The 27,788-nt window shown below is 39.4% G+C and overlaps 1 protein-coding gene across 1 annotated transcript; it reads right to left on the minus strand.

Moving 5' to 3' along the window:
• Window positions 1-77: 77 nt before the first annotated feature.
• On the minus strand, window positions 78-27,788 carry LOC103697987 (Cyclase family protein). The gene is made up of 6 exons (XM_008779934.6): window positions 27,202-27,788; window positions 26,606-26,650; window positions 24,960-25,032; window positions 22,770-22,867; window positions 1,406-1,476; window positions 78-552 (listed from the first exon to the last, which is right to left on the minus strand). Exons 1-6 carry the CDS (start codon window positions 27,611-27,613, stop codon window positions 427-429), a joined length of 825 nt encoding a protein of 274 aa, XP_008778156.3. The 5' UTR covers window positions 27,614-27,788; the 3' UTR covers window positions 78-426.

A 27,788-nucleotide genomic window follows, 5' to 3' on the forward strand; every position in this document is an offset into this window, starting at 1 on the left:
CATGTGATAATCAGAAGTCAATGTTGCTACCATGGCTACATTAGTTGGCATGATTCATATAATACAAGGTGAAGTCATAACCTAATGATCCAGACTTTTAACTCATTATAGAAGACATGAAGCATTTTCCATCATTCTATTACACATAGAATCTATATCTCATATAATGCAGTTACGAATCTACAAGATGTGTCATTTAAGCAGACGTGTCTAAAACTAAGAATCTAAAAATTTTATAAAACCATGTCTATCCCAACACCTGATGATTGAAGAGATTATTATGCCACATTGATGTCCCTGAAATACTGAAACTTTACATAGAATAGAGAGATAATGTCAAGAAAGGTTCTAGAACAACCCATTTGCAGCACTAACAGAGAGAAATCTGCGCTGGTATGTTGCCCTTCCGTGCAAGGCTTGCATAACTTATTTGATAAGAATGCACCTGATTGGTGAACCCTCAGCACCAAGCAACCTGAGAGGTAAGCAATGCAAGGAGTATATCCCAGGCTTGACATTATCTAGTTTTAAGGCTTCCACGAGGATGATTTCCTGAAAAAAACCAATACAGTTTGACGAGCATTGGTAAAATGGCGCAAAAACTTGCAAAATCTGTCATAATGTGATGTATATCACAGAGCCTGTTGCCTATTCTCTAATTAAAAACATAGACAGATTACAGATAATACAGGACAGCATGGTGCAAGACATCGACACATTGGTAAAATGGCACAAAAACTTGCATAGTCTGTCATAATGTGACGTGTATCACAGAGCCTGTTGCCTTACATGTACTAAAGGATAGCATGGTGTAAAACACCGCAAATATTTTATTATTTATTAAACACGGAACAGATTAAGATCAGTTTCAACTTGATGATGATTTTGCCAGTTTGACATTGATCTGTCCTTTCCAGATGATGTTTATAATTTGTTGTCTAATTATTTTGTACTCCCAAGAAAACATAAAATTGAAACTTGAGGGTAACTCCCAATTAGGAAAATAATCCAAGGACAATAAACTATGACCTCTTGCAAAACTACTATGTGATACAATATATGTAGAAGAAATATATTTTATAAATATGGCACTTCCTTTCCCCCCTTTTATATATAATGTCATGTTTGCCTTTATGGCAATCACACCCCAGAATATTTACTATTTTCTCCATGTTGGCTTGTTTCTCAATATATTAACTGATAAGCATAAATTTTTATTTTATTTTTGCTTTCTTGATATATTTACTATTGCTTGGCAGAAGATAAGAAAGACCATGATGGATGACTTAAAGAAATGCATCTATATGGAGAGTTCAGTCAGGACATAAAAGTATAAAGCTTCTCCAATGAATTTTAAGAGAATACAATAGAAAGTAAAATTAGTATCTAAAAGGAAGTCTCATACCCTGCTTTTGAGAAAAACCAAATGAGAAGGGATCAAATCAGCATATGCAGCAACAGATAAATAGTCAACACCTGTGCAACATGGCAGAAAATGTGAGAAGTGAGACCAACGAAGAAAGCAACCATTGATTGTACCATTCAACTCGGAAAACTGAACTGCACTACAACTGAGCAACAACCAAACCACTCCCGCCCCTCTCTCCCCCACCCCCATTAGAAAACATAAACTGAATGAAATGAAATAGCACATGTCAATAACTAGAAAGCTTTGCATCTATTTTTACCTTTACCATAAGGATTCTGGAACATTGTGATAAATGGACATCATTAAGAGGAATAAACATAAGAGTGAAATTAAAAAATATGGAGTCAGTGAAGATTGAACTACACGCGTTGTTATTATGAATAGAACACCACAACACTAGAAATAATGCCATATGAGTCAGAATGATTTTCAGATTTAGGATGAACAACCTTTTTGTTATCTAATTTCCACACATTCCTTACATTATTATAATATAAATGAAAAGTCGCCAAAAATGTTAATATGGTACACTTCCAATGAACACACAGGTAATAATAAATCTTGAATCACGCAGATCACATTACACCAATATCAAACTCACAGATAGGCATCATTTATATTATGTTAAATGGACCCTATAGCTAATAAAAAGTTCAGTGCCAACAAGAGCTGTTTCATGAAACTGGCTAAGGTAATCACAGAATGGCAGTAATGTTGAATAAAGTCGCCCTTATGCCCTATTACATTCATCACAAAGAAGAAAACAGATGTCTAAACAACTAAAATGATATAGTGGAGAATTAAGTCCCGTTACTTTAACTAAATTATTCTTTAAGTGCCAATGAGTGTCATGCCATGTTGCATCATGCCCAAGTGTCCAGAATTGTCAGCACTTTATCATTCCCAAAATGTAGAGTATCTAGGTAACTCTGCTCAATATAACACCCCTTGTAAATCCATATGGGGGATTAAGGCTCAGCAGAATTTTGGTATTCAAAATTCTCACATTCTTAAAACAATATAGAGAGTTTTCACTAAGAAATTGACCACTCTTCAATTATGAAATTGTTTTAGAACTACTCCTAGATTTATTGATGAAAGTGTGAAGCTTGATTTAGGATAGTTTGTTAAGCAATCAAGTGAATTCAGTGGGCAAGCGTAGTGCTTAGATTAAAGGTGTTTCTGCATGCAAATTAGACACCTCTTGGGAGTCGTACCTTAAGGATAACATGTCTAGAAGCAGATTTTGCACTGCAACAACAGTGGATCTACGGTAAATAAATGCTAGCGTGTGTCTCAGGTTTGGTTAGAAAATCTTAGATCAAACTCATATGACTAGTCAAATTACATATACTAGTCTAGACCATATGATGTAGTCTCAAGACTCCATCTTGTACATAGTTTATGTTTTTTGTTATTTCTATGTTTTCCATCCAAAGCCATGTTTAGGCTTGAATTTTTAGTCGAGTCATGTACTAGGATTGCCAAGCAAAAAGGGTCCATCTAGGTGTGATAGGAACCCTAACCCAACCACAAACCACTACATTTAATTGCTTGAGCCTTGGCTTTTCTTCAATGCCCACGACCATCACTCATCTCTAGGAACGAAGGAGGATGGGTGAAAGTTTTGGAGATAAAAATTGTGCATGTTGAATGTATGGAAGAAGGGGGGAAGTTAGAAAAGAGAACAAAAAATAAAAATAAATAAAAAGTTACAATTCACATGAACAGTAACCCAACCCGAGTTACTATTCATAGAACAGTAATAGGCGGTTGGATGGAAGATAAGGACGAGTGGGGGAAAGATAAGGGCTATTGGAGAAGTTGTTGGATAAGGATTAGTAGAGAAGTTACAGGAACCGTTTTGGAGGATTTTAGGAAGATTGTTCAGCTGTTTTGGCGCCTATAAAAAGAAGGGACAACAGCCATTAAAAGGAAGAAGAAGAAAACCTAGAAAGGTCAGTGCCACCGTGGGCAAAGCCCTGAGAAATTCTTTTTCTACCACTTTCATCCTACTTTTTGACCTATTTCTTTTTGAAGCCACCTTCTCGACTCCGTCATCCTTCGTCTCGATGCCTTGGTGGAGCGCGACCTGAAGATTCTCATTGGATTGGAGGAACCAAACTTGCAGCAGTAATTATCCAACTATTTCTATCACTATCTTTTACCCAGCTCTCGTTTCTTCATCCATCAATCATTATCTCTATCCATTATCATTACCATCGTTGCAATCGTTTCCATTATCGTTATTTTTAGTTTTCTGCACTAGTTATATTTCATTGATTAGGCTTTATTAATAAGATATTTATCATATTTTGTTTGTGTTCACATACCTCTATGATAATCTTTTGGGATGATAAATATTTGCTGAAATGTCTAATCAATCACACCATAATTGATTATTATGAAATCAGTCTACACTTGCAGTAGTCGATTATAGGTTGCAACAAAGTAGTATCAGAGCAAATAGATCCTGCATATCTAGAAATCTTCATTATTGTGTTTGCATCATAACATTCATTTTTTCTATACTTTAAATTCTGAAAATTAAATTTTTGCACTTCAAAATAGAAAAATATATTTTCTGAATTAAAAAAATTAAATTATATTTTCTGCATTTAAAACTATAGAAATTTTAGTTTTTGAAGTTAAAAATATAGAAAAATTAGTTTCTGCATTAAAAATAAATTCTGCATTCATTTTCCGCAATTTAAAAAATAAAAAAAAAATGCATTAAAATATTAATTTTTTATTAAAATATTCATTTTCGGCATTAAAAAATTTTAAAAAATTCTAAAAAAAATCCGTTTTACCTTCATAATATTAGAAACACCTCCGAAATAGTTTTGACTCGAATCTTAGCCTACAATCATGTCTGAAAATTGGCAAGATGCATGTAGAGCCCAGCAACAAACCTTAGAGCAGATCCAACGACAGGTAGAACACCTTTCCAACTTCATGACTAAACTAGAATTAAACATACCTGAGATAGTGAGACCTAAAAGAGAGAAAACCATCAAGATGAACCAAGACGTAGAGTCAGACCTCAAGGTAGACAAAGGGTCAATCAGAGAGTAGTCGAGAGTAGTGAGTCAAATAAGATAGAAAATGATTTAGATGACCGACCATTACATAGGAACAGAGAGAGACCACCACATAAAGAACCCCCTCGTGCTAGACGTTAGGATGATGGCATTAAGATAGATATTGAAAATTTTGAGGGACGTTTCCAGCCAGATGCTTTTCTTGATTGGGTCGACATGACCAATATTTTGATTGGAAGAAAATTCCTGAGGATAAAGAGGTCAAATTTGTGACCCTCAAATTAAAGGGACACGCTGGTTTGGTGGAAGCAACTCTAGAAACGAAGAGTTCAACAAGGTAAGGATAAGATCCGTATCTGGAGTAAGATGAAGGAGAAATTGAGAAAGCGATTTGTCCCGTTGGATTATCGCCAAAACCTCTACTTGAAATTTCAAAACCTCCGACAAGGGACTAGGACCGTGGATGAGTACACCGAGGAGTTCTATAAGCTCCAAGCAAGAAATGACCTTAGTGAGGACCCCATTCATGTTGCCAACAGATATATCAATGGCATGAGACGGGACATCCTGGACCAAGTGGAGATGTTCGATGTCTTAAGTATTGATGATACCTGATGAGAGCACAAAAGTGCAATCGTCTGACCATTTTAATTAGTATTTTAGCTAATTATTAATAATAAAATTAACTAATTAACGTGGTATTTGTGTTTGAGTGCAGTAATCCAAGAAACCAATTAACATTAGGTTTGAGCCCAATGCCCGGCAGCCCGAGCTCAAGTCAAGCCAGCATCTTCCAGGGCCTGCACATCCTGACTTCATCCCACTATACATCACAACATCGCGAGCACCTCCATGTCCGCATCCAATGACCCAGATCAGCGTCATCCATGCCTTCCTTTCTTGCACCCAACGCGGCTCCAGCCCCTCAACCGCGATCACAGCAGCATCCCAGCACATTCCAGCTTCACCCCATGCTAAAGAATGAAAGAAGGAAGTAGGAGGCTTCCAGCAGCTGTCCATCTCCCGTTCCACCGCGTGCCAGATCCCGCACCGCTTCCTCCGCGATACCTCCAGTGATTCCCATGCCATGAACGCCCCAATCCATTGACCCAAAGAAGGAAACCTCTCTTCCGCACCAGCCCGCCTCTCAACCAAGGTCCAAAGAAGGAATCATGAGCCGGAATCCCAGCCTCCACGCCATCAACGCGTTCACAGCAAATCTCAGCTCCCAGCATCGCGGCCGAGCCGGATTCGAGATCCCAGCACCTTCCTTCCGCATCAGCCCGTCCGCGTTCATCAAGCATCCAGCAACCGTCCGTGGGCCAAAGAAGAAGATGGATATTCTTCCATCTGTGAAGCATTCCTCCCGGCGATCCCGCACCGCGTCGCCATCTTCCTTCTCCATTTGAAGATCCCGTGCCAGCATCGCTTCCAATCCGGTGATCTCCTTCCTCCGCATCGGAATCCCAGCCGTGATCCACTCCTTCCACGATCCGAATCCCAGCTCATCCCGCCTCTGCACCCATGGATCCACAGCATCCCGTAATCCACATGCTCCCAGCGCCCGGATCTCGTCCGTGATCGACTCCTCCCCGCGTCCTCACCGCGTCTGCCATCTCCCTTCCGCATCAGGCCCGTCCGCGGCTATAAAAGGAGGAGGAAGAGAAGAGGGGGGAGCTCGGTGGGAGGTGGAGGCCAAGAGAGGAGTCGGCTGGGTGTTGAGAAGAAGAAACAGAGCAAGTGCTCTGTTCTTGGGAAGAAGAAGAACAAAAAAAAAATTATTTTATGTTGGAAGTCCACCGTGGGAGTGGGAGAGAAAGAGAAGTGATTTTTTTCTTTGTTTTCTTTTCTTTATTTTATTTGCAAAATAGGGGAGTATTAGGCCTCTAATCTCCACTTTTATTTGTAATCAGTTTTCTTTTTATGAAATCCATCAATTTTCTTTTATGCAATCTATGTTCTAAGTTTCAGTTTAATTCCTGCAATTTATTTTATTTGTACTGAAAATCTTATTTAAATATTTTTCTTTGCTGCTTGACCGCTACTCTGCATTACATTCTCAATTACAAAGTTTTCTTTCTTTCTTTTGTTTATTCTTCAAGTAGAAAACATTCTCTAGTAGACCAGAGAATCATTCAAACATCCCCGACGTAATGTTTTCCTTTTATCATTCAAAAATCAATTTTAAATCCGAGTGAACGTTTTTATTTTTAAGCAACTCCAATCGCCTTCCTGTGGATCGACCTCTTACAACCACTATTCTTCGAGTAGGAAAGGTAAGAGTAGAAATTTAAATTTAACTTTTGTTCGTCGGTTCTAACAACGATCTGTTTAGCATATTTTTAGTTAGACAGGAATCGGACGAACAAAATTTTGGCGCCGTTGCCGGGGAGGCAAATCGAGAAGCAAGAACGATCACGAAGATCAAATCGGATTTTGGATGCCCGGAGTGAACGCACTCCGGTAGTAAGTTTTTATTTTTATTAATTTTTCTTATTTTGATTATTTTCAGTTAGTAATTTCGTAGTTATTAAATTCTGAAATTTGAAATTCGAAATTAAAGTTTTCTAAAAAAAAGTAAAAAAAAAATTTGAAAAAAAAATTTAAAACAAAAAATTCAAAAATTCAAAAATTTAAATTCAAAATTTGAATTCTGTGATTCGAAATTTGAAATTAAAAAAAAAAAGGTTAAAAAAAATTAATTAAATTAAAAAATTCAAAAAAATATTATTTTTGCTAGTAATTGATAAGGTGCAATCCCCCGAGGTTATCATACCTTTATTGGGGCTCCTCACGGAGTAATCTCCAGAGCTTATTCAACGGGCATTCGGAGATTGACTGACGCATAAGGATTAGTTTTACTTTACATTCAAGTTATTCCTATATTAAAAATTAAAAAAAAACAACATAAAATTAAAAAAATAAGAAAAATAAAAAAAATAAAAAAAATTGCTTGCTCATTTAATCAGTACAACCTAATGACATTGCATAAACTTTAAAAAAATATTGATTATTTACTGCATTTAGTATTAAGCATTTGCATAAAGTAATTAAGGGCAAAACCCATTAAAAAGATAAGGTCGGGAAGTCATTACCTGTCCTTAGCCCAAAAATCACCACCTTGCATATTTATCCTAAGCCAAATTAAATTAAAATCAAATTAGACATTGGCCTTAGGATTTTCGAGCTCAATTAGGCTCTTGGAAAGAAGCGGCTGAAAGCCACTCCAGTGAGGATTTAGTAATTGGTGATGTCTAGGAAAGTTTTACAACAGTGAGAACTGTTACGGGTATTGTGGTATCGGTGTATCCCTTCTGGCACCACCGCACACCCCGGGACTTTCCTGGTCACTGGTTACTGGATCACTTAACTGGTAAGCTCAAGCTTAATCTGAAAGGGAGATTAGGAGCTGTCTAATCTAGAGAAAATTTCAGGAATTTTTTTAACCTGAAAAGTCTCTGTGCAACTAGATTTAAGAAGCTACTAAACCTCACTTAGTTCTAAGACTAATAGGGTCAAATTGTTGTGTGGTGTTGATTGTGGTCATCTGTGTCTAGCCCTTCTCTTCTCTTAGGATTTCGTTAATTTTAGGAGTCAAGTCTAATTAAGTTGTGATAATGTATGCATGGTAGAAGGTCATTAAGGGATAAGTTAACTCCATTTGATCCTGAGATTGATAGAACTTTTCTTCACAACCTGCGAACTGTAAACCAACCGTCGATCTCTACAATGGGTGAACATATTAGAACCCTGAATGAATTGTTTGCACCCGCATCCGCTAGTCCCCCTACTTGCATAGTATTACCAATTAATAATGCAGCCCAATTCGAGATTCGGGCTGCAACAATAAACATGTTACCCAAGTTTCATGGGTTCGAGAGTGAACAACCCTACATTCATCTAAACAAATTTTTGACAATCTGTCAAACGTTTAGAAATCAAAATTTAGATGAAGAGGGTATTAAATTAAGGTTATTTCCCATGACTTTAGAGGATCGTGCTGCTGCATGGCTGTATTCCCTAGCTTCAAATTCCATCACATCATGGGAACAACTATCTAGGAAGTTCATGGCTAAGTTCTATCCCATGGTAAAAACTGAAAAAATTAAGAATGCAATCAGAACTTTTAGAGGAAAATCTGAGGAGGAATTTTCCCAACTATGGAAAAGATTCCATGATCTTTTGGTCAAGTGCCCCCACCATGGGCTTGACAAGGCTGATCTAGTACATTTCTTTTACAAAGGACTACCTCCGGCATAGAAACATGATCGAGTCCATGCACAAAGGTAGGTTCATGGACCAAACCCCGGATCAAGCCTATGAATTTCTTGTTGACTTAGCCGAGAACGCCCAAAATTGGAGTAGCTATGGTGAGGAAGTAAATAGAGATGAGTTCGGATCTAGAAAACCGGGTAATTATGAAATGAAAGCAGACCCAGAACTAAAAAATGTCATGTCCAATCTGGTGACTGGAATGAACAACTTAAGCAAAAAGTTTGATGCTTTCACTGTTTCCACTAGTCCGAGTTCATATAAAGAGTTAAATTCCATCATGAAAGTGGATCACGAGTCACATAGTTTATGTATCTTGTGTAATAGTTCTGAGCATCTAGTGGAGTGTTGCCCCAGTTTACCCAACATTAAGGCTGAGCAGGCAAATGCTCTTAACTCATATAGTGCCTTCAAGAAGCCCACTCCCAATTCATTCAGCCCAGTCTACCACCCTGATAATAGGTTCCACCCAAATTTTTCATACAAGCAAAATGAACCTATTCAGCATCAAGGTGGTCCACCAGGTTTTCAGAAAAATTTTTCCAGGATAAGTCCATCACAAATAAACCAATCATTGGCTCCACCTATTCCTACATATAATGCCCCTATCCCTCAGCAAACTACATCATTGGAAGCCATGATGGCTAACATGATGAAGCAGCAACAAGACTTCATCCAACAGCAACAACAGACCAACATGGCTCAAACCCAGACTAACCAATTCCATGCGCAAGCGATTGCAAAACTTGAGGTTAGTCTGAGCCAAATAGCCAACTCTCTAAGGGATAGGAAGAAAGGTGAATTGCCCAGTCAGCCAGTACCTAACCCTAGTAGACAACAGAATCAAGGGACGAGAGGCCAGTTTCAGATTGATTCTAATGGAAACCCTACCCATGAAGTCCAGGCAATTACCACTTTACGATCTGGCAAGCAAGTGGACAACAAAGTCCAACTTCCTGTGCAAGAAAAAGAAGAAAAGCATGAACCAAACCCCACCCAGAAAAAGGAACAAGAACAGGAAACACAAGGAATAGAGGAGAAACCAATAGAAACTTACACACCTAAGGCTCCCTTTCCTAGTAGACTACAAGACTCAAAGAAAAAATCTCAGTACGATGAAATCATGGAAGTCTTTAAAAATGTCCAGATAAATTTACCCTTCCTAGATGCCATCAGACAGATCCCCTCCTATACAAAATCTTTAAAAGACCTAACCACGGTAAAAAGGAAAACCAGTATTCCTAGGCAAGCTGTGATGGCTGCACAAGCCTCATCTCTTATTCAACAGCAGATTGCCCCAAAATACAAGGACCCTGGTTGCCCCACTGTTGAAATTAAAATAGGAGAAACCATCATTCGGAGAGCCCTATTAGACTTAGGAGCAAGTGTAAACCTATTACCCTATTCTGTCTACATCGAACTAGGTTTGGGGGAATTAAAACCCACAAACATTACCTTGTCATTAGCAGATAGGACTGTGAAGTATCCCAAAGGAATTGTAGAGGATGTGATTGTAAAAGTTAATGAATTCTACTACCCTGTGGATTTTGTAGTCCTTGAAACTGAACCAGTAAAAAATCCAGAAAGTCACATCCCGGTGATCCTAGGTAGACCATTTTTGGCCACTTCAAATGCTGTGATTAGTTGCCGAAATGGAATAATGACTCTAGCCTTTGGGAACATGACTGTCCAGCTCAATGTTTTTCATAGTAGTAGTCAGTCAACTGAGATGGACGATTTGGAAGAAATTCACATTATTGAGAATATAATTAGCAGTTTTTTTGAAGAGTTGAGTTATTCTGACCCATTAGAAAGATGTTTGGCTAATTTTGGTCAAGATTGTGAGTCAAGTCAAGAGGTTAATGCATTGTTAGATTCCATTCCTGTGATGGATACTAGCAGATGGGCCACCAAGTTTGAATCATTGCCTATTTCGGAATCTCAGCTAGTGTCATCCAATGTCAAACCTCCACAACTAGAACTTAAAGACCTTCCCGAAAACTTGAAGTATGCATTTCTTGGAGAAAACAAGACCTTACCTGTTATAATTGCATCGAATCTAACTAAAGAACAGGAAGAGAAGCTGTTAAGTATCCTTCGAAAGAATCAGGAAGCTATCGGTTGGTCTATAGCTGATATTAAGGGGATTAGTCCTTCTGTGGTCCAACATAAAATCCATCTAGAAGAAGATGCAAAAATTTCTAGAGAACCACAAAGGCGACTTAATCCAATCATGAAGGACGTAGTTCGAGCCGAAGTCATCAAGCTTTTAGATGCAGGGATTATATATCCTATTTCTGATAGTCAGTGGGTAAGCCCAGTTCAAGTCGTACCTAAAAAGTCTGGCATCACTGTGGTAAAAAATGATCACAATGAGTTAGTCCCTACTCGAGTCCAAACGGGATGGCGAGTATGCATCGACTATAGGAAGCTTAATGCCATGACTAGGAAAGACCACTTTCCTCTACCCTTCATCGATCAAATGCTAGAACGGCTAGCTGGCCACTCCCATTACTGTTTCCTCGATGGTTATTCTGGATATAACCAAGTTCCTATCGCACGTGAGGATCAAGAGAAAACCACATTCACCTGTCCTTATGGCACTTTTGCTTATCGTCGCATGCCTTTTGGGCTATGCAATGCACCAGCTACATTCCAACGGCGTATGATGAGTATTTTCTCCAACATGGTGGAGAAATTTTTAGAAGTTTTCATGGATGATTTTTCTGTATTTGGATCCAATTTTGAGGAATGTCTACACCACTTGACACTTGTTGTAGAACGCTGTAAACAGAAAAACTTAGTTCTTAACTGGGAGAAGTGTCATTTCATGGTAGAATCAGGTATTGTTTTAAGACACATTGTGTCACAAAGGGGAATTGAGGTGGATAAGGCCAAAGTAGAATTAATTGCTAAATTGCCACCTCCCAAAACTGTTAGGGAAGTCAGATCTTTTTTAGGGCATGCGGGTTTTTACCGCCGCTTTATCAAGAATTTCAGTAAATTGTCGAAACCCTTATGCGATTTGTTGGCGAAAGATGCTACTTTTAATTTTTCGCCAATTTGTATAACTGCTTTCGAAAGACTAAAGTCTGAACTAACTTCAGCACCCATCATAAGGAGTCCTGATTGGAGTCGTCCTTTTGAAATCATGTGTGATGCATCCGATTATGCCATAGGTGCTGTCTTAGGTCAGCGAGTAGAGAAGCTTCCCCATGTGATTCATTATGCAAGCAAAACTCTGAATGACGCCCAACTTAACTATTCTACCACTGAAAAAAAATTGTTGGAGTGGTTTTTGCCCTAGATAAATTTCGTCCCTACCTGATAGGATCTAAGGTTCTTGTTTATTCCGATCATGCCGCCCTTAAGTACCTTCTCACAAAGAAGGATGCTAAGGCAAGGCTCATTCGTTGGATCCTATTGCTCCAGAAATTTGATCTCGAAATTCGAGATAAAAAGGGATCTGAAAATGTTGTAGCTGACCACTTGTCCAGATTAATTGTTGAATCATCTGGAGAATCCATGCCTGTGTCCGAGACCTTCCCTGATGAACAATTAATGATGATTTCCCATACCAATGTTCCATGGTATGCTGATATAGTCAACTACCTTGTTACTGAGCAAATGCCCAGCTCTTGGACCAAACAAGAGAAATTTCGCTTCCTAGCTCGTGTAAAATGGTATTTTTGGGATGAACCATACCTGTTCAAATACTGTCCTGATCAAATCATCAGACGATGCATCCCTGAACACGATCAAAGGAATGTCCTTTCCTTTTGTCATGACCACGCTTGTGGTGGTCATTTCAGTGGTAAAAAGACGGCTGCAAAGGTCTTGCAGTGCGGATTCTATTGGCCCACACTATTTCACGACTCACACGAGTATTGCAAATCATGTGACCGATGTCAAAGACTAGGAAAAATTTCAAGAAAAAATGAGATGCCCCTGAACCCAATCTTAACTGTAGAAATCTTTGATGTTTGGGGTATTGATTTTATGGGTCCTTTTTCCATGTCATTTGGGCACCAGTACATACTCCTAGCTGTTGACTATGTATCTAAGTGGATTGAGGCTATCGCGTGTAAGACCAATGATCACAAAGTAGTGATCAAGTTTCTTAAGGAGTCTGTCTTCGCTCGCTTTGGCACCCCTCGTGCTATCATTAGTGATGGGGGGAAACATTTTTGCAATAGAATTTTTAAAGCCCTTGCTAGGAAGTACAACATCACCCATAAGGTCGGTACACCATATCATCCACAAACGAGTGGACAAGTTGAGATTTCCAACAGAGAAATCAAGACCATCCTTGAGAAAACTGTCAATCCATCTCGAAAGGATTGGTTCCTTAGGTTAACAGATGCATTGTGGGCATATCGTACGGCCTACAAAACACCAATTGGAATGTCCCCATACAGGATTGTCTATGGCAAAGCTTGCCATTTACCTGTCGAGTTAGAACACAAGGCCTATTGGGCAATCAAACGCTTAAATTTCGATCTCGACAAAGCAGGAGAACATAGAAAGCTTCAGCTCGACGAGCTTGAAGAAATTAGGAACGATGCTTACGAGTGTGTTAAGAAGTACAAGGATCACATGAAAGTCATGCATGATAAAATGATTACTCGTAAAGAGTTTTACCAAGGACAAAAAGTTCTCTTATATGATTCTCGATTACATCTATTCCCTGGAAAACTTAAATTCCGCTGGACTGGCCCATACACAGTAGAGAAAGTACACCCGCATGGTGCAGTAGTAATATGCAATACTAAAAAGATGGTAGGTCATTTCAAGTTAATGGACATCGTTTAAAACCATACCTTGAGTATTTGAGTCCAGAAGTCGAGGAGACACTTCTGACCGACCCTGTTTATCATGAATGAATTATAATTGTCTGGCTGAAGACATAAAACTTAGCGCTCTTTGGGAGGCAACCCAACATGTAAGTTTCTTTTATTAAAAAAAAAAAAAAAAATCAATAAATTACTAACATGCAGGTTTGGGGGATTTTGCCCCAACTTTCAATTAACCCACCCATATCAGGTACTTCTCCTCTGTCCTCTTACTGCTTTAAATTTTCTTTAACATTGAGGACAATGTTAGATTTAGGTTTGGGGGTATTTTTACGCATTTTATAAAAAAAAAAGGTTTTTAGTTAAAATTTTTGAAAAAAAAAATATACAACACACAAGGTATATAAAATCTAAGAGCCCAATGACTAGTTGGAAGTAGTGCAAAGTGAGTTCTTTTTATTAAGTTCCTTTTAGTGAGTTGTAAGCTAATTAGTGCTTTGAATTTCACAACACATCTGGCCTGCATTTTCTAAGGTATAGGTTCGACATTGTGTTGAGAATATGGTAGCAACCTCGAATCCTGATGAACCATCTTTTTCTGATCCAAAAAAAAAAATGGTGGATTTAGTCAGGTACATCGAAAAGGGCTACCTACTGTCAAAGGTCAGCAGGCCTGTGATGAGGAACCCGAGCATAGGTCCGTAGGGGAGTCTTGATGCCCGACACCTCATGCCAACTGGTGTGAGAATTGTCGACTAATTGCTCGCTACATGGAGGAATCATCACAGGAGTAAAAGTGCACAATATATACATTATCATTTCTCTTTAATGCAAAAAAAAAAACAAAAAAAAAACAAAAAAAAATGAAAATGAAAAAAAAAAATGTATATTGACCTTAAGAAAGACAATAGTGTGAAAGCCGTCGTTGTAAAAATTCGAGTAAACTGGAATATTACAGATAAATCCCATGAGGTATTAAAGTAAACATCCACAGCTCTCGAAATCCTGCAGAAAAGATGATTTTGAATCAGCAAATAGGTCTTGTCCGACCAATTCTTGGAAACTACTAATATTAGCGATATTTTGGAGATCCAAAACCTTAGCTTGTGCATGGTCCAAACTTCACTGAGCACTCAAGTATAAATAAGTCTTACAACTTCCTAACGGAAAACCTAATAACTTCAACTTAAATTGCATACTAACCTAGAAATTGGGCTACTTAGTAATTAAAACCTTGTGTGCTTTTGAAATTCTTATCAGTTATGTACTTGAAATTAGACTTTCATTTCACAAACCAAATTTTATTTTGGGATTGAAGTTTGTGGGTAACTTCACTGCAAACCCTCACGAGACAACACTCGTCCACTAGGGTAACCTAGGGGTTTAACGGCTTGTTGCACGTGCTAAGTGCAGTCGTAATGCTCTACGAAAGTGAGTATTTATCTTAGTTCATGTATATTTATATATATATAATAAATAAAACTTTTGCACTCTCATTTTATCATTGTCGCACTAAATTGCTAGAGACTAGCAATAAGTTGGTTGGGGGGTGTGATGAGAGCACAAAAGTGCAATCGTCTGACCATTTTAATTAGTATTTTAGCTAATTATTAATAATAAAATTAACTAATTAACGTGGTATTTGTGTTTGAGTGCAGTAATCCAAGAAACCAATTAACATTAGGTTTGAGCCCAATGCCCGGCAGCCCGAGCTCAAGTCAAGCCAGCATCTTCCAGGGCCTGCACATCCTGACTTCATCCCACTATACATCACAACATCGCGAGCACCTCCATGTCCGCATCCAATGACCCAGATCAGCGTCATCCATGCCTTCCTTTCTTGCACCCAACGCGGCTCCAGCCCCTCAACCGCGATCACAGCAGCATCCCAGCACATTCCAGCTTCACCCCGTGCTAAAGAATGAAAGAAGGAAGTAGGAAGCTTCCAGCAGCTGTCCATCTCCCGTTCCACCGCGTGCCAGATCCCGTACCGCTTCCTCCGCGATACCTCCAGTGATTCCCATGCCATGAACGCCCCAATCCATTGACCCAAAGAAGGAAACCTCTCTTCCGCACCAGCCCGCCTCTCAACCAAGGTCCAAAGAAGGAATCATGAGCCGGAATCCCAGCCTCCACGCCATCAACGCGTTCACAGCAAATCTCAGCTCCCAGCATCGCGGCCGAGCCGGATTCGAGATCCCAGCACCTTCCTTCCGCATCAGCCCGTCCGCGTTCATCAAGCATCCAGCAACCGTCCGTGGGCCAAAGAAGAAGATGGATATTCTTCCATCTGTGAAGCATTCCTCCCGGCGATCCCGCACCGCGTCGCCATCTTCCTTCTCCATTTGAAGATCTCGTGCCAGCATCGCTTCCAATCCGGTGATCTCCTTCCTCCGCATCGGAATCCCAGCCGTGATCCACTCCTTCCACGATCCGAATCCCAGCTCATCCCGCCTCTGCACCCATGGATCCACGGCATCCCGTAATCCACATGCTCCCAGCGCCCGGATCTCGTCCGTGATCGACTCCTCCCCGCGTCCTCACCGCGTCTGCCATCTCCCTTCCGCATCAGGCCCGTCCGCGGCTATAAAAGGAGAAGGAGGAAGAGAAGAGGGGGGAGCTCGGTGGGAGGTGGAGGCCAAGAGAGGAGTCGGCTGGGTGTTGAGAAGAAGAAACAGAGCAAGTGCTCTGTTCTTGGGAAGAAGAAGAACAAAAAAAAAAATTATTTTATGTTGGAAGTCCACCGTGGGAGTGGGAGAGAAAGAGAAGTGATTTTTTTCTTTGTTTTCTTTTCTTTATTTTATTTGCAAAATAGGGGAGTATTAGGCCTCTAATCTCCACTTTTATTTGTAATCAGTTTTCTTTTTATGAAATCCATCAATTTTCTTTTATGCAATCTATGTTCTAAGTTTCAGTTTAATTCCTGCAATTTATTTTATTTGTACTGAAAATCTTATTTAAATATTTTTCTTTGCTGCTTGACCGCTACTCTGCATTACATTCTCAATTACAAAGTTTTCTTTCTTTCTTTTGTTTATTCTTCAAGTAGAAAACATTCTCTAGTAGACCAGAGAATCATTCAAACATCCCCGACGTAATATTTTCCTTTGATCATTCAAAAATCAATTTTAAATCCGAGTGAACGTTTTTATTTTTAAGCAACTCCAATCGCCTCCCTGTGGATCGACCTCTTACAACCACTATTCTTCGAGTAGGAAAGGTAAGAGTAGAAATTTAAATTTAACTTTTGTTCGTCGGTTCTAACAACGATCTGTTTAGCATATTTTTAGTTAGACAGGAATCGGACGAACAATACCCATCGCCGTGCACTGAGAGTAGAAGCACAACAAAGACGAACAAGTGGTCGAAAGTGGGGCTCAAACAGAAACTCCACTATCCATGAAAAGAGTCAGTTCGAGAACAGGGCAATAAGTTCTTAGAACCCTACCCAGACAATAACTGCCCTAAAACCCAATTCTAACAAGAAATTATTGGACAAGGGCAAAGGCGTTCTGACACCGGCACCTGATTCCACTATCATTTGCTATAAGTACCGGCAACCTGGACATAAATCTTCTGAATGTTCTCTGAGAAAATTTCAGTCTCAGCCACACCTGATTGAGCAAGGACGCCAGGACGATTTAGATGAACCCAATCCAGAGGCAAATGAGGATGAGTCTAAACACGAGGATGAGTCGGAGAACGATGATGTCCACATTACAAGTGTTGAGGTGGGCCCACTCATGATGATTCACCATGTCATGGTCGCACCTAAGCAACCTGTGCAGGACAATTGGTTGAGGCGAAGTATTTTTTTGACTATAGGTACTACAGGGGGATATAAATGTTCTATCTTGATCGATAGTGGCAATACTGAAAACTTCGTGTCTCAACATATGGTGATAAACTAAAGATACCTGCACAAAAGATTCATAAACCACATAAGGTATCTTGGTTTAAGGAAGAAGTTAAGGTTCCAGTCACCCACAGGTGTCTAGTAGAGTTTTCCATTAGGAAACGATACTAAGATCAGGTATGGTGTGACGTTATGCCTATGGAGGTGCGCCAGGTGTTGTTGGGTAGGCTTTGGCAGTACGATAGGAAGACCCAACATGACGGAGAAAAGAATACATACTCTATCCATAAAAGAAATTGTATGGGTATAATACGAAAAATTGTGTGAAAAAAAAAAGGTAAAGAACCTACTCAAAAGGCCTTGATTCTAAATTTAAAATCTTTCAAGGCTGAACTAAAAGAGGACTTGGTAGTTTGTGTTTTGGTAGGAAAAGAAATCCAAAAGGAAGTGGAGATTCCAAATGCGGTCCAACCTCTATTGTCTGAATTCAAGGACCTAATTCCTGAGGATCTTTCAGATGGCTTAGCACCCATGAGGGACATTCAGCATGGCAATGATCTAGTCTCGGGTACAAGTTTGCCACACTTACCTCACTATAGGATGAGTCCGATTGAGTATGAGGAGCTGAACAAGTAGGTGACCGAACTCTTACGAAAAGGTTTCATTCGTGAGAGCAAGAGTTCATGTGTTGTACCTGCTTTACTCACTCCAAAGAAAGATGGGTCATGGAGAATGTGCGTTGATAGTTGTGTCATCAACAAGATTACTGTCAAATACAGATTTTCGATTTCTAGACTTGATAACATGCTTGATATGTTAAACGACGCAAAAATTTTCTCCAAAGTTGATCTCAAGAGTGGGTATGATCAGATTAGGATATGCCTAGGAGATGAATGGAAGACCGCCTTCAAAACAAAGGAAGGATTATATGAGTGGTTGGTCATGCCATTTGGGCTATCCAATGCCCCAAGTACATTCATGCGAACCATAAACCAAGTACTTAGACCATTCATAGAAAAGTTTGTAGTGATATACTTTGACGATATCTTGATATATAGTCCTAGCCCTGAGTCTTACTTAGATCATTTGAGACTAGTGTTGCAGACACTTCGAGACAAAGTCCGTCGTACCGGGTTCGGTAGGACCGGTACGGTTCCGGTTCATACCAAAACCGGACGGTACGAATCGGAAAACTCTTCCCCGCCAGAGCCGGGGAAGAAGAAAAGAACGAGAGAGAGTGCGGGGAAGAGAGGGAGGGAGACCACCTGTGGCCGCTATCGGAGAGCCGCGGAGGGGCGGCGGAGGCCGGCGGGGGCGGGGTAACCTGCGGGGGCGCGGCTGCGGCTTTTTAATTTGGGAGTTTTAATTTGGGGCTTTTTAATTTTTAAGTGAAGTCGGCAACCGATATGCCGACTTCACTTAAAACCCTCAAATTAAAAAGCCGCGGCCTCGGCCTCTGCCGTGCCCCCGCGGGTTCCCCCGCCCCCCGCCGGGCTCCACCGCCCCCCACCGGCCTCTGCCGCCCCTCCGCGGCTCTTCAATGGCGGCCACAGGTGGTCTCCCTCCCTCTCTTCTCCGCGCTCTCTTTTTTTCTCTTCATCTTCTTCGTCTCTGGCACGGAACTGGCTTGTACCAGTTTCCACGGCTCCAGTGTACCGGTAGCTGGCCGGACCGGTTCGTACCGGCCAGTACGGGCTGGTTCGGCATACCATGCTTCGAGACTACAAATTGCATGCAAATCTAAAGAAATGTGTCTTTTTGACTGACACTCTGATTTTCTTGGGTTACATTGTGTCATTAGAGAGTATAAAGGTTGACCCTGACAAGGTAAAGGCCATCGAGTCGTGGCCATGGGTTGGCTTCGTTTTACCAGCGGTTCATTCATAATTTCAGTACCTTGATAGCCCCGGTAACTGATTGTTTAAAGAAGGGCCCTTCAAGTGGACACCCGTAGCGAAAAAGAGTTTCCAACTCGTTAAGACCAAGATGATCAGTGCACCTGTCCTTGCACTACCCAACTTTGATATGATCTTCGAGGTGGATTGTGATGCCTCATATGTAGGCATAAGAGTTGTCCTGAGTCAAGAAGGACGTCCTATGGCTTACTTCAGCGAAAAACTGAATGACACTTGTTCATGTTACTCTATGTATGATGTAGAATTTTATGCAATCGTTCAGGCTTTGCGCTATTGGAGGCATTATCTCATTCAACGGAAGTTTGTACTCAAATCTGACCACGAAGCTTTGAAATATTTGAATTCACAGAGAAATCTGAATAGAAGACATGTTAAGTGGTCCGCCTTCCTGCAAGAGTACACGTTCCACTTGAAACGTAAGTCTGGAACCACTAACAATATGGCAGATGCCTCGAGTCGTCAAGTTTATTTGTTAGCCACTTTAAGGGAGTGGGTTATAGACTTTGATGGCATGAAGGATAAGTATGCTATTGACCCATATTTTGGTGACATTTGAAAATTGGGTCAGACGACTGGGTCAGATCCGTCCGATAGCTTTCACATTCAAGATGGATTCCTGTTTAGAGGATCACGCTTGTGCACATGTGGAGATGAATTGCGTGAGACTTTGATTCGGAAATTTTATGAAGGAGGATTAGCTGCTCATGATGGATAGAGCCGCACTTTAGGACTCCTAGTTGAGAGGTATTTCTGACCTAAGATGAGAGACGACGTTATTAGATACGTGCGAAAATGTCAACATTGTCAGCAAGGAAAGGAAAAGATCCAGAATACAGGCTTATACACCCCGTTGCCTATCCCTAGTGGCCCTTGAAAGGATATCACCATGGACTTCATTGTAGGACTATCCATGATTGCTCGGAAGGTTGATTTGATTTTTGTTGTGGTGGACCGGTTTTCAAAAATGACACATTTCATTTAGACTGCATGATATTTCAAGATCATTCACATCTGATAGGGACACAAAATTCACTAGTTATTTTTGAAAAACTCTTTGGAACAAATTAGGAACAAACTAAACTTCAGTAGTGCTTATCACCCCCAAACAGATGGTCAGACAGAGGTAGTGAACCGTACACACGGTAACATGCTTAGATGTTTAGTTAGTGAGCATCCTACTCAGTGGGACTTGATTTTAGCACAGGCTGAATTTGCATACAACAACACTATAAATCGTACTACTGGTAAGTTGCTATTTAAAATCTTCTATAGTTTTTCTATTCTACATACTTGATCATGCTTCCATTCCCTATCATGGTTGGATAAGTGCGGAAGCAGAAGACAATATTGAGCAGGTCCGTCACATCCAATGAAAGATCCATCAGCGCTTGCTTGACTCCAGTGCCAAGTACAAGGATGATGTTAACCATCATTGCAGGGAGGTTCACTTTGCAGAGGGCGATCTAGTGATGGCCTATTTCAGGAGAGAGATTTTCATTGGGCAGTTACAACAAGCTCAGCCCGCAAAAGTATGGTCTCTTCCGCATACCTCGAAAGCTGGGGGAGAACGCCTCTTTATTGGAGCTTCCAAACAACGTCTAGACTTTGTCAATTTTATACATCGCCGATCCGTACTAATTTCATGGAGATCCACCAGAGGCAGTTACAGTTCCAGATCTACCGAGCACCAGCTCAGAGTCTAGTTTTCATGAGGGTTTTGAGGATATTCTTGACGTGTGAGTAGTAGACACTAGGCGTGGGCAGTATCGCAATTCATGGATTAGCGAGGACGAGTTGAGGCGCCAAAGACCCAATTTGTTGCAGCGCATACAGGAGGGCTACTTGTCAAAAGTCGAGTTTTTTCCAGCTAGGAGAAATTGATGTAGTCTCAGGACTCCATCTTGTACATAGTTTATATTTTTTGTTGTTTTTGTGTTTTCCATCCAAAGCCATATTGAGGCTTGAATTTTCAGTCGAGTCATGTACTAGGACTGCCAAGCAAAAAGGATCCACCTAGGTGTGATAGAAAGCCTAACCCAACCACAAACTACTACAATTAATTGCTTGAGCCTTGGCCTTCCTTCAATGCCCACAACCATCACTCATTTCTAGGAATGGAGGAGGATGGGTGAAAGTCTTGGAGATAGAATTGTACATGTTGAATGTATGAAAGGAGGATTAGAAAAGAGAACAAGAAATAAATAAAAAGTTACTGTTCATGCGAACAGTAACCGGACCCGAGTTTTTTTCACGGAACAGTAACCCGACCCGAGTTTCTGTTCACGGAACAGTAACCCGACCCGAGTTTCTGTTCACGGAACAGTAATAGGTGGTTGGACAGAAGATAAGGATGAGTGGAAAAAAGATAAGGGCTATTGGAAAAGTTGTTGGATAAGGATTAGTGGAGAAGTTATAGAAACCATTTTGGAGGATTTTAGGAATATTGTTTAGCTGTTTTGGCGCTTATAAAAAAAAGGGACAGCAACCATTAAAGGAAGAAGAAGAAAACCTAGAAAGGTGAGTGTCACTGTGGGCGAAGCCCTGAGAAATCCTTTTTCTGCCACTTTCATCCTACTTCTTGGAGCCACTTTCTCAACCCTGTCATCCTTCGTCTCGATGCCTTGATGGAGCACAGCCTGAAGATTTTCATTAGATTGGAGGGACTAAAATTGCAGAGGTAATTATCCGACTAGTTCTATCACCATCTTTTACCCAGCCCTTGTTTCTTCATCCATCAATCATTATCTCTACCCATCATCATTACCATCGTTGCCATCTATCACATACTTAGACTAGCAGTATTTTTTATTGTTCTGTTGTAGTTATTTTTAGTTTGCTACACTAGTTATATTTCATTGATTAAGCTTCATTAATAAGATATCTATCATATTCTGTTTTGTGTTCACATACCTCTATAATGATCTTTTGGGATGATGAGCATTTGTTGAAGTATCTAATCAATCGCACCATAATTGATTATTATGAAATCAGTCTATACCTGTAGTAGTCGATTATAGGATGCACCACCATAGTAAATCTGAATAAGGTTTAGTGATACTAGTATTAGTTTATTCATTCTTTAATATCTCATAAATCATCCCAATGAGGAAAGTCCTAATAGGAATAATTGGCAAATACGGAATTACAAAGCCATCCCCAAATAGTTTCAATGAGTTGATGGTTAAGGTCATATTTTATGGTTATAGGCTGCTGGCTTGCCTTCCTGAGCAAATATAAAGAAATCTCCAGTTTTTAAAAGTAACAGGCTCCAATCACTAGCCCCATATTTATTAGTTATCGCCACATCAAAGTATTGTATGCCTAAAATCTATGTATGTATGTTTTAATGCAGCAAAATATTATAAATAATTGATTGAGCTACCAAATAATATGCACACACACATACACATACATAATTATGAAAAGTTCTGCAGGCAAAGAAACAATTTAAAAACTCACCAACAAGTTTGATATCAGTGTTATCGACCAGCCACCGTGCACCATCTTTCATGAACCCAACGTAATCTGTATGACACTCTTTTTTCCACATAAGCTTCCTGCAAAAAAGTGCAGTATTTTAATGACATATTCAGTTACATCATGTGAATCTAATTCCAGTGTAGTATTACATCTCCAAAGGCAACTGTAAAAAATAATATTAGTATTTATAATTAGCGATTTTTTTTACATTTTTTATGACTTAAAAGATGTTGCCTAGCCAACTAATCCTAATAGTTATAAACTGAATTTTCTTTTGCTCTGTTACAAATTTTATGCATTAAAATATGTTCCTTTGGGGATCATCCTAAAGACTTCATTACTTTTTTGTAAAGATTAGCTAGTGCACTATATTGAAGTAATGCACAGGCCATGAGCATGTTAAAAAAATAAAGAAAGAAGATGACAATGATAATGAACGACTAGCAATTGCCTAATTATATTATATACGATAAAACTATATGTTGATCACAAAGAGTTTAATCAAACTCTTAAAGACAAAAAGAAAGCAACTGCAGGTTTTGCTGTGTCTATGTTCTTAATCTACATAAGCTCATCGATTCAATACTCCTCTAACTACAATCTAGTAATCCAAAGGAAAAAATTGCATGAATGATGCCTTCCAAGAGATTAACTTAAGGCCTCTGAATATTTTCTTGCCCTCATCCCACAAATTAGCAGAAGGCAGAGCAAGGTTATTCTAACTCAACTAAAACTTCAACATATCACCTAAAGTGAAACAAAGTTAGGAAGCAGAATCATTTATTAATTTCAGGCAACTTTTATGAAATAAAAGTGGAAGTGGAATGTAAATTTCTAGGCTAGAATGTTGGTGCTTCCATGATCATCAATAGGACGCTCATAAAATAGTACTAATATTGATCAATGTATGCCTCTCTTGGTATATCTTGGTTTTCTTGATTCTTTATTCAAGAGAAAAATAGCACAGCCCTAAGGTGGTGTACTAGTTGATGTAAGAATGCTGGTTTGACTTATTAAGTTTCTTACAAAGGTTCAAGTTAGACAATGATTGATAGAATTATTTATGTTTGCAATTTCTTGGTTGAATTTTGGAACAATTTAAGTAGAATCTGAAATCCTAATTTAAGTAAAATTAGTGCCTATAGGTTCTACTTTATGTATAGGTTGAATTATAATAATTTTGAACTCATGATGATTGTGTTCTGCAGTACTTTTGTTGTCTTTCAGTATAATATCCAACAGGAATCCAAATTTCACAATTTTTGGTAGGATTTCTATACATTAGGCTCACAAAATCTATATAAGGTTGTCAGCTCTTGATGATAAAAAAGATGGAGTCATTTTGATTAATTGCAAGTTCTTATCCTTGCTCCGTGCAGTGTGATCCCGTAGCCCTTATCCCCTATTTTTGTTGTTTGCCTTGTTTTTCTTTTCCCTTTTTGTTTCCCTTTGATTGAAGCACAAAATCATAATATTTTATATCTTATAGCAACACTATAGATTTTTTTCATCATTTTATCCATCTTCATTTTTCCCAAATAGTTGTATCTTTCCGGAAAATGCCAGAAAACACTAGAATCTAGTTATTTTCTCATAGTGACCCCTCAAAACCCCAACTTAAACCCTAGAATCCTATTCTTGATGTTAGATTTTAGTTACAACATCTATTTTCTTCAGGGAAACAACTTTGCTAGCTTACTTTTAGCAAAAACTAAGATCTGAACCTAGGTTCTAGCTAAGTTTTGCTATGCTCTTAAGCCTCTTTGAATCTTTTCATGCCTATGAGACCCATTTCCCATGACATTTTTACATCACTGCTTAATTAGCTAACCATTCGTATGACTTGATGCAACTTCTAAGGAAATGCCATATGTATGCGTACATACATCCTATTGTACTTACCTATCTCATCTATTGACAAAACCCTTTTCTATTCAAGTACATTTGAGCATATGCTCTAACGAGAATGTACATTGCATTTTCGCTCTTGCTTCCCATGGTGAGGGATGTGAGTTGGTAAAATAAACATGAATGACATGTTGAAACTTACTAATTTTTTGATACATGATGATTTCTATGAGCAAAAACTAGTGTTGAATATGTTAGAACAACACAAATCACAAGTTATAATGGAAAAGAAAAAAAATGAAACTTCCATATATCCATTACCTGTCAGTGTTTAATGTTCTGAAAAGCACACGACGAACTCCTCTGGGAATATGTAAAGACTCCATTACCTCAGCTGCATAAGGTGGATATTATCGTTGGCTGAGTTATGTTAGATGCATGATTTAAATATAATTCAAGAGCCAAAAAAAACACTAAAGGAGATAGCATCCAGACTGGCCAAACAAATCAGCTAGATTTTGCCTCTGCTCAATGAAGTTGAAAAATGTAAGTAGTTTTTTTTTTTCCCTATGTGAAAAATGGGATGTGATCACAGATCATTCTGCTTATGCAGAGTTATTGTTTTTTTTATTCAGTGAAAATAAGATCTTAAGAATCTACTTCAGAATTTCAGCATATAATATGCAAGTAAAAGTTTTAGCAGGTAAGCATGCTTTCTCTCTTTTAGACGTATAAATCACTCGATGTTAATTTTTTTTGCATAAAATGAATACTTCTAAGAGGACTTACTAAAATTACACAAGTACATCAAGCATGCAAATATCTATATGGGAGCTCACTCGAAACAACATACTGTCTCAATTAAATGGTTTCCAACTACATCATCATGAACCTCTAAAGTTGGGTCCAAGCCTATACAAAGGATTAAGCATGGAGTTCTGGTTATATACAGGCAGATTTCAAAATTTTATCCCTTATTTGCTTAAGCAATGGACCATGTGTCAAGTCAATGTATGTAATTTGTTTCCATTGGAGAATAAAAGGTGCTTTAGTCCTAATAGGAAGGTGTCCATACAATTGCTGATCACTGAAAGGGGGAGAAATTAGGTCTGATATTTGAACCAACCAATCATGGGTGGTTAATATTGTGCTCCATTCTGGGTCTGGTCAAATTCAAATCTATAGTAAAGCTAGCTTGATCTCGAGTTTAGGCTCAAACTTAGTTCTAAGCCAATTATGAACAAATCTCAGTGTATTTAGGATTGCTTGACATACAGATCTTTGGAGTCAGTCCAGTTACTGAATTCAAAGCTCAACAACCCTAATCTAAGGGCTCGAATTGAGATTTAACCCAGCTTAAATCAACTCTCGTTCGAAGTTGATCGTAGCTCGAACTCAAGTCTAACTTGATTGATATTTTCAATCGAGCTAAGTTGCATAAAACAGGTCTGTGTCAGCTCATCTTGAATTTAGGCTTGATCAAGCTTGTTCAAGTAGGAAACAGGCCAGGCTTGAAAATCATGTCAGATCGAGGCTCGATGGAGCTCAGCTAGTTTACGCGTAATTTATTGTTTATTAGGGAAAATACATGAAAATTATCTTTTATTGTTCACTGGGATATGTTTCGTGTGAATCTTGCAAATTTCAAATTGAAGATTGACCGAACTTGTCATACTTCTTTCTTACTGAAATCTCAACATTGAAACTTTCCTAAAAACTTAATTATGATAATGAAGTTTTATACATGCGAATTTGATAATGATAAGTTGTTTTGCTGCTTTAAGCTTGGCCATATAATACAAGTCCATGAGGAAATGACAATATCATTATTCTAACAGGTTCCATAAATCTTTACAAGTATAGGCTGAAAGAAATGAACACATATAATCTTCACAAGAACAGCAAACAACAAGATGCTTAAATAACATAATCTGATCGAGCCTGCAAAGTTCAGCAGCAGAACTTACCTGTTATATTCTTGTCCCTTGGAACATCCACTAACAATGCAGGGCCTGTTAAAAGGTCAGCAAACATTAGCACTACCAGCAGAAGAAAGCATAAAATGTTACTGCACTTTTCTATGTAATTGATATGCATCAACGGTGCGAAAACTAATTGCACAAATGTCGCAACAGAATGTAATATAGCAAGCAAATTTTAACTATCAGGATCTATACAATTAGGGGGGGAAATACTACTTCTTATTTATAACTATTTTAACCCTAAGTCATCAACAGAGTCCTCTTGATTAATTTTTTGTAGATGATGACCTGCTTAAAAACATAGCTGCCAAACATAATGTCTGCCCTTCTCAAAGAGCATCAATTGATTTCTTTCAAGATATCTCCACTTCTGTCCCATGTTTTTCCTTTCAAAATAATAATAGTAATAATAATCTTATTTTGTGCGTTCGAAAATTGAATAAAAGCTACACGAGGGGAACTAATCAAACTAATTAAGAAACAACGTGACATGAGATTAGAAGCATAGAAATAGAGAGAAATTATATAAGAATGGATATGATGGCAAGAGAAGACAAATGAAATCAGAGATACTGCGATACCATTGAGGACTTCAAGGTCGAGGGTGTCGACGTCGAAGCCGGCCTCGAAGTAATGCTGGAAGACATGGCCGGGGGCATCGACGTGGGTGCCGGAGTGGGTGGGCATCTTCATCTCAGAGTTGTTTGCGAGAGAGCCGTTCTTCATGGACTTGGGGAGCCACAGGAACTGGCCCAGCCCCTCGTCCGTCTCCCACGAAGGCATGTCCTCCCTGTACGCGTGCGTGATGTCCAGGATCCGGCCCCCGTCATACTCCTCCCTCCTGATCACCACCAGCTCCTCCTCGCCGCCGCCCACCCCGCACGCCGCCGTCTCCTCCTCGTAGGCCGGGTGGGCGGAGGAGGCGGCGGCGCCGGCTGCGGCGAGGAAAAGTATCTGGAGCATGAGAAGGATCGGTCCCGCGATCTTTGCCATTCTTGGTGGCAGTCAGGCAGTGGATGGTGGGAAGTTTGGGACCGCAGGTCGCCACTCGAAGAAGAAGAGGGAGGAGGATGACGCCAAGAATTGCTGACGCTAAAAAACGTTAGAAGAACGCTTGTTTATTAGCGGCCGGTGGCCGGCCACAAGCGGTCTGACCTAAGTTGCGATC

Source organism: Phoenix dactylifera, chromosome 2, assembly GCF_051530095.1.
Source record: "Phoenix dactylifera cultivar Ajwa chromosome 2, Ajwa_hap1_PhDact_Kaust_v1.1, whole genome shotgun sequence".
NCBI classification, from domain to species: Eukaryota; Viridiplantae; Streptophyta; class Magnoliopsida; order Arecales; family Arecaceae; genus Phoenix; species Phoenix dactylifera.

Excerpts from the sequence above, each read along its gene's own strand:
- LOC103697987 (XM_008779934.6), bottom strand. The coding sequence starts at position 27,613 with ATGGCAAAGATCGCGGGACCGATCCTTCTCATGCTCCAGATACTTTTC. Across the intron at positions 26,651-27,201 it reads CGACCTTGAAGTCCTCAATG|GCCCTGCATTGTTAGTGGAT; the intron begins GTATCGCAGTAT and ends ACCTTTTAACAG. Across the intron at positions 25,033-26,605 it reads AAGGGACAAGAATATAACAG|CTGAGGTAATGGAGTCTTTA; the intron begins GTAAGTTCTGCT and ends CACCTTATGCAG.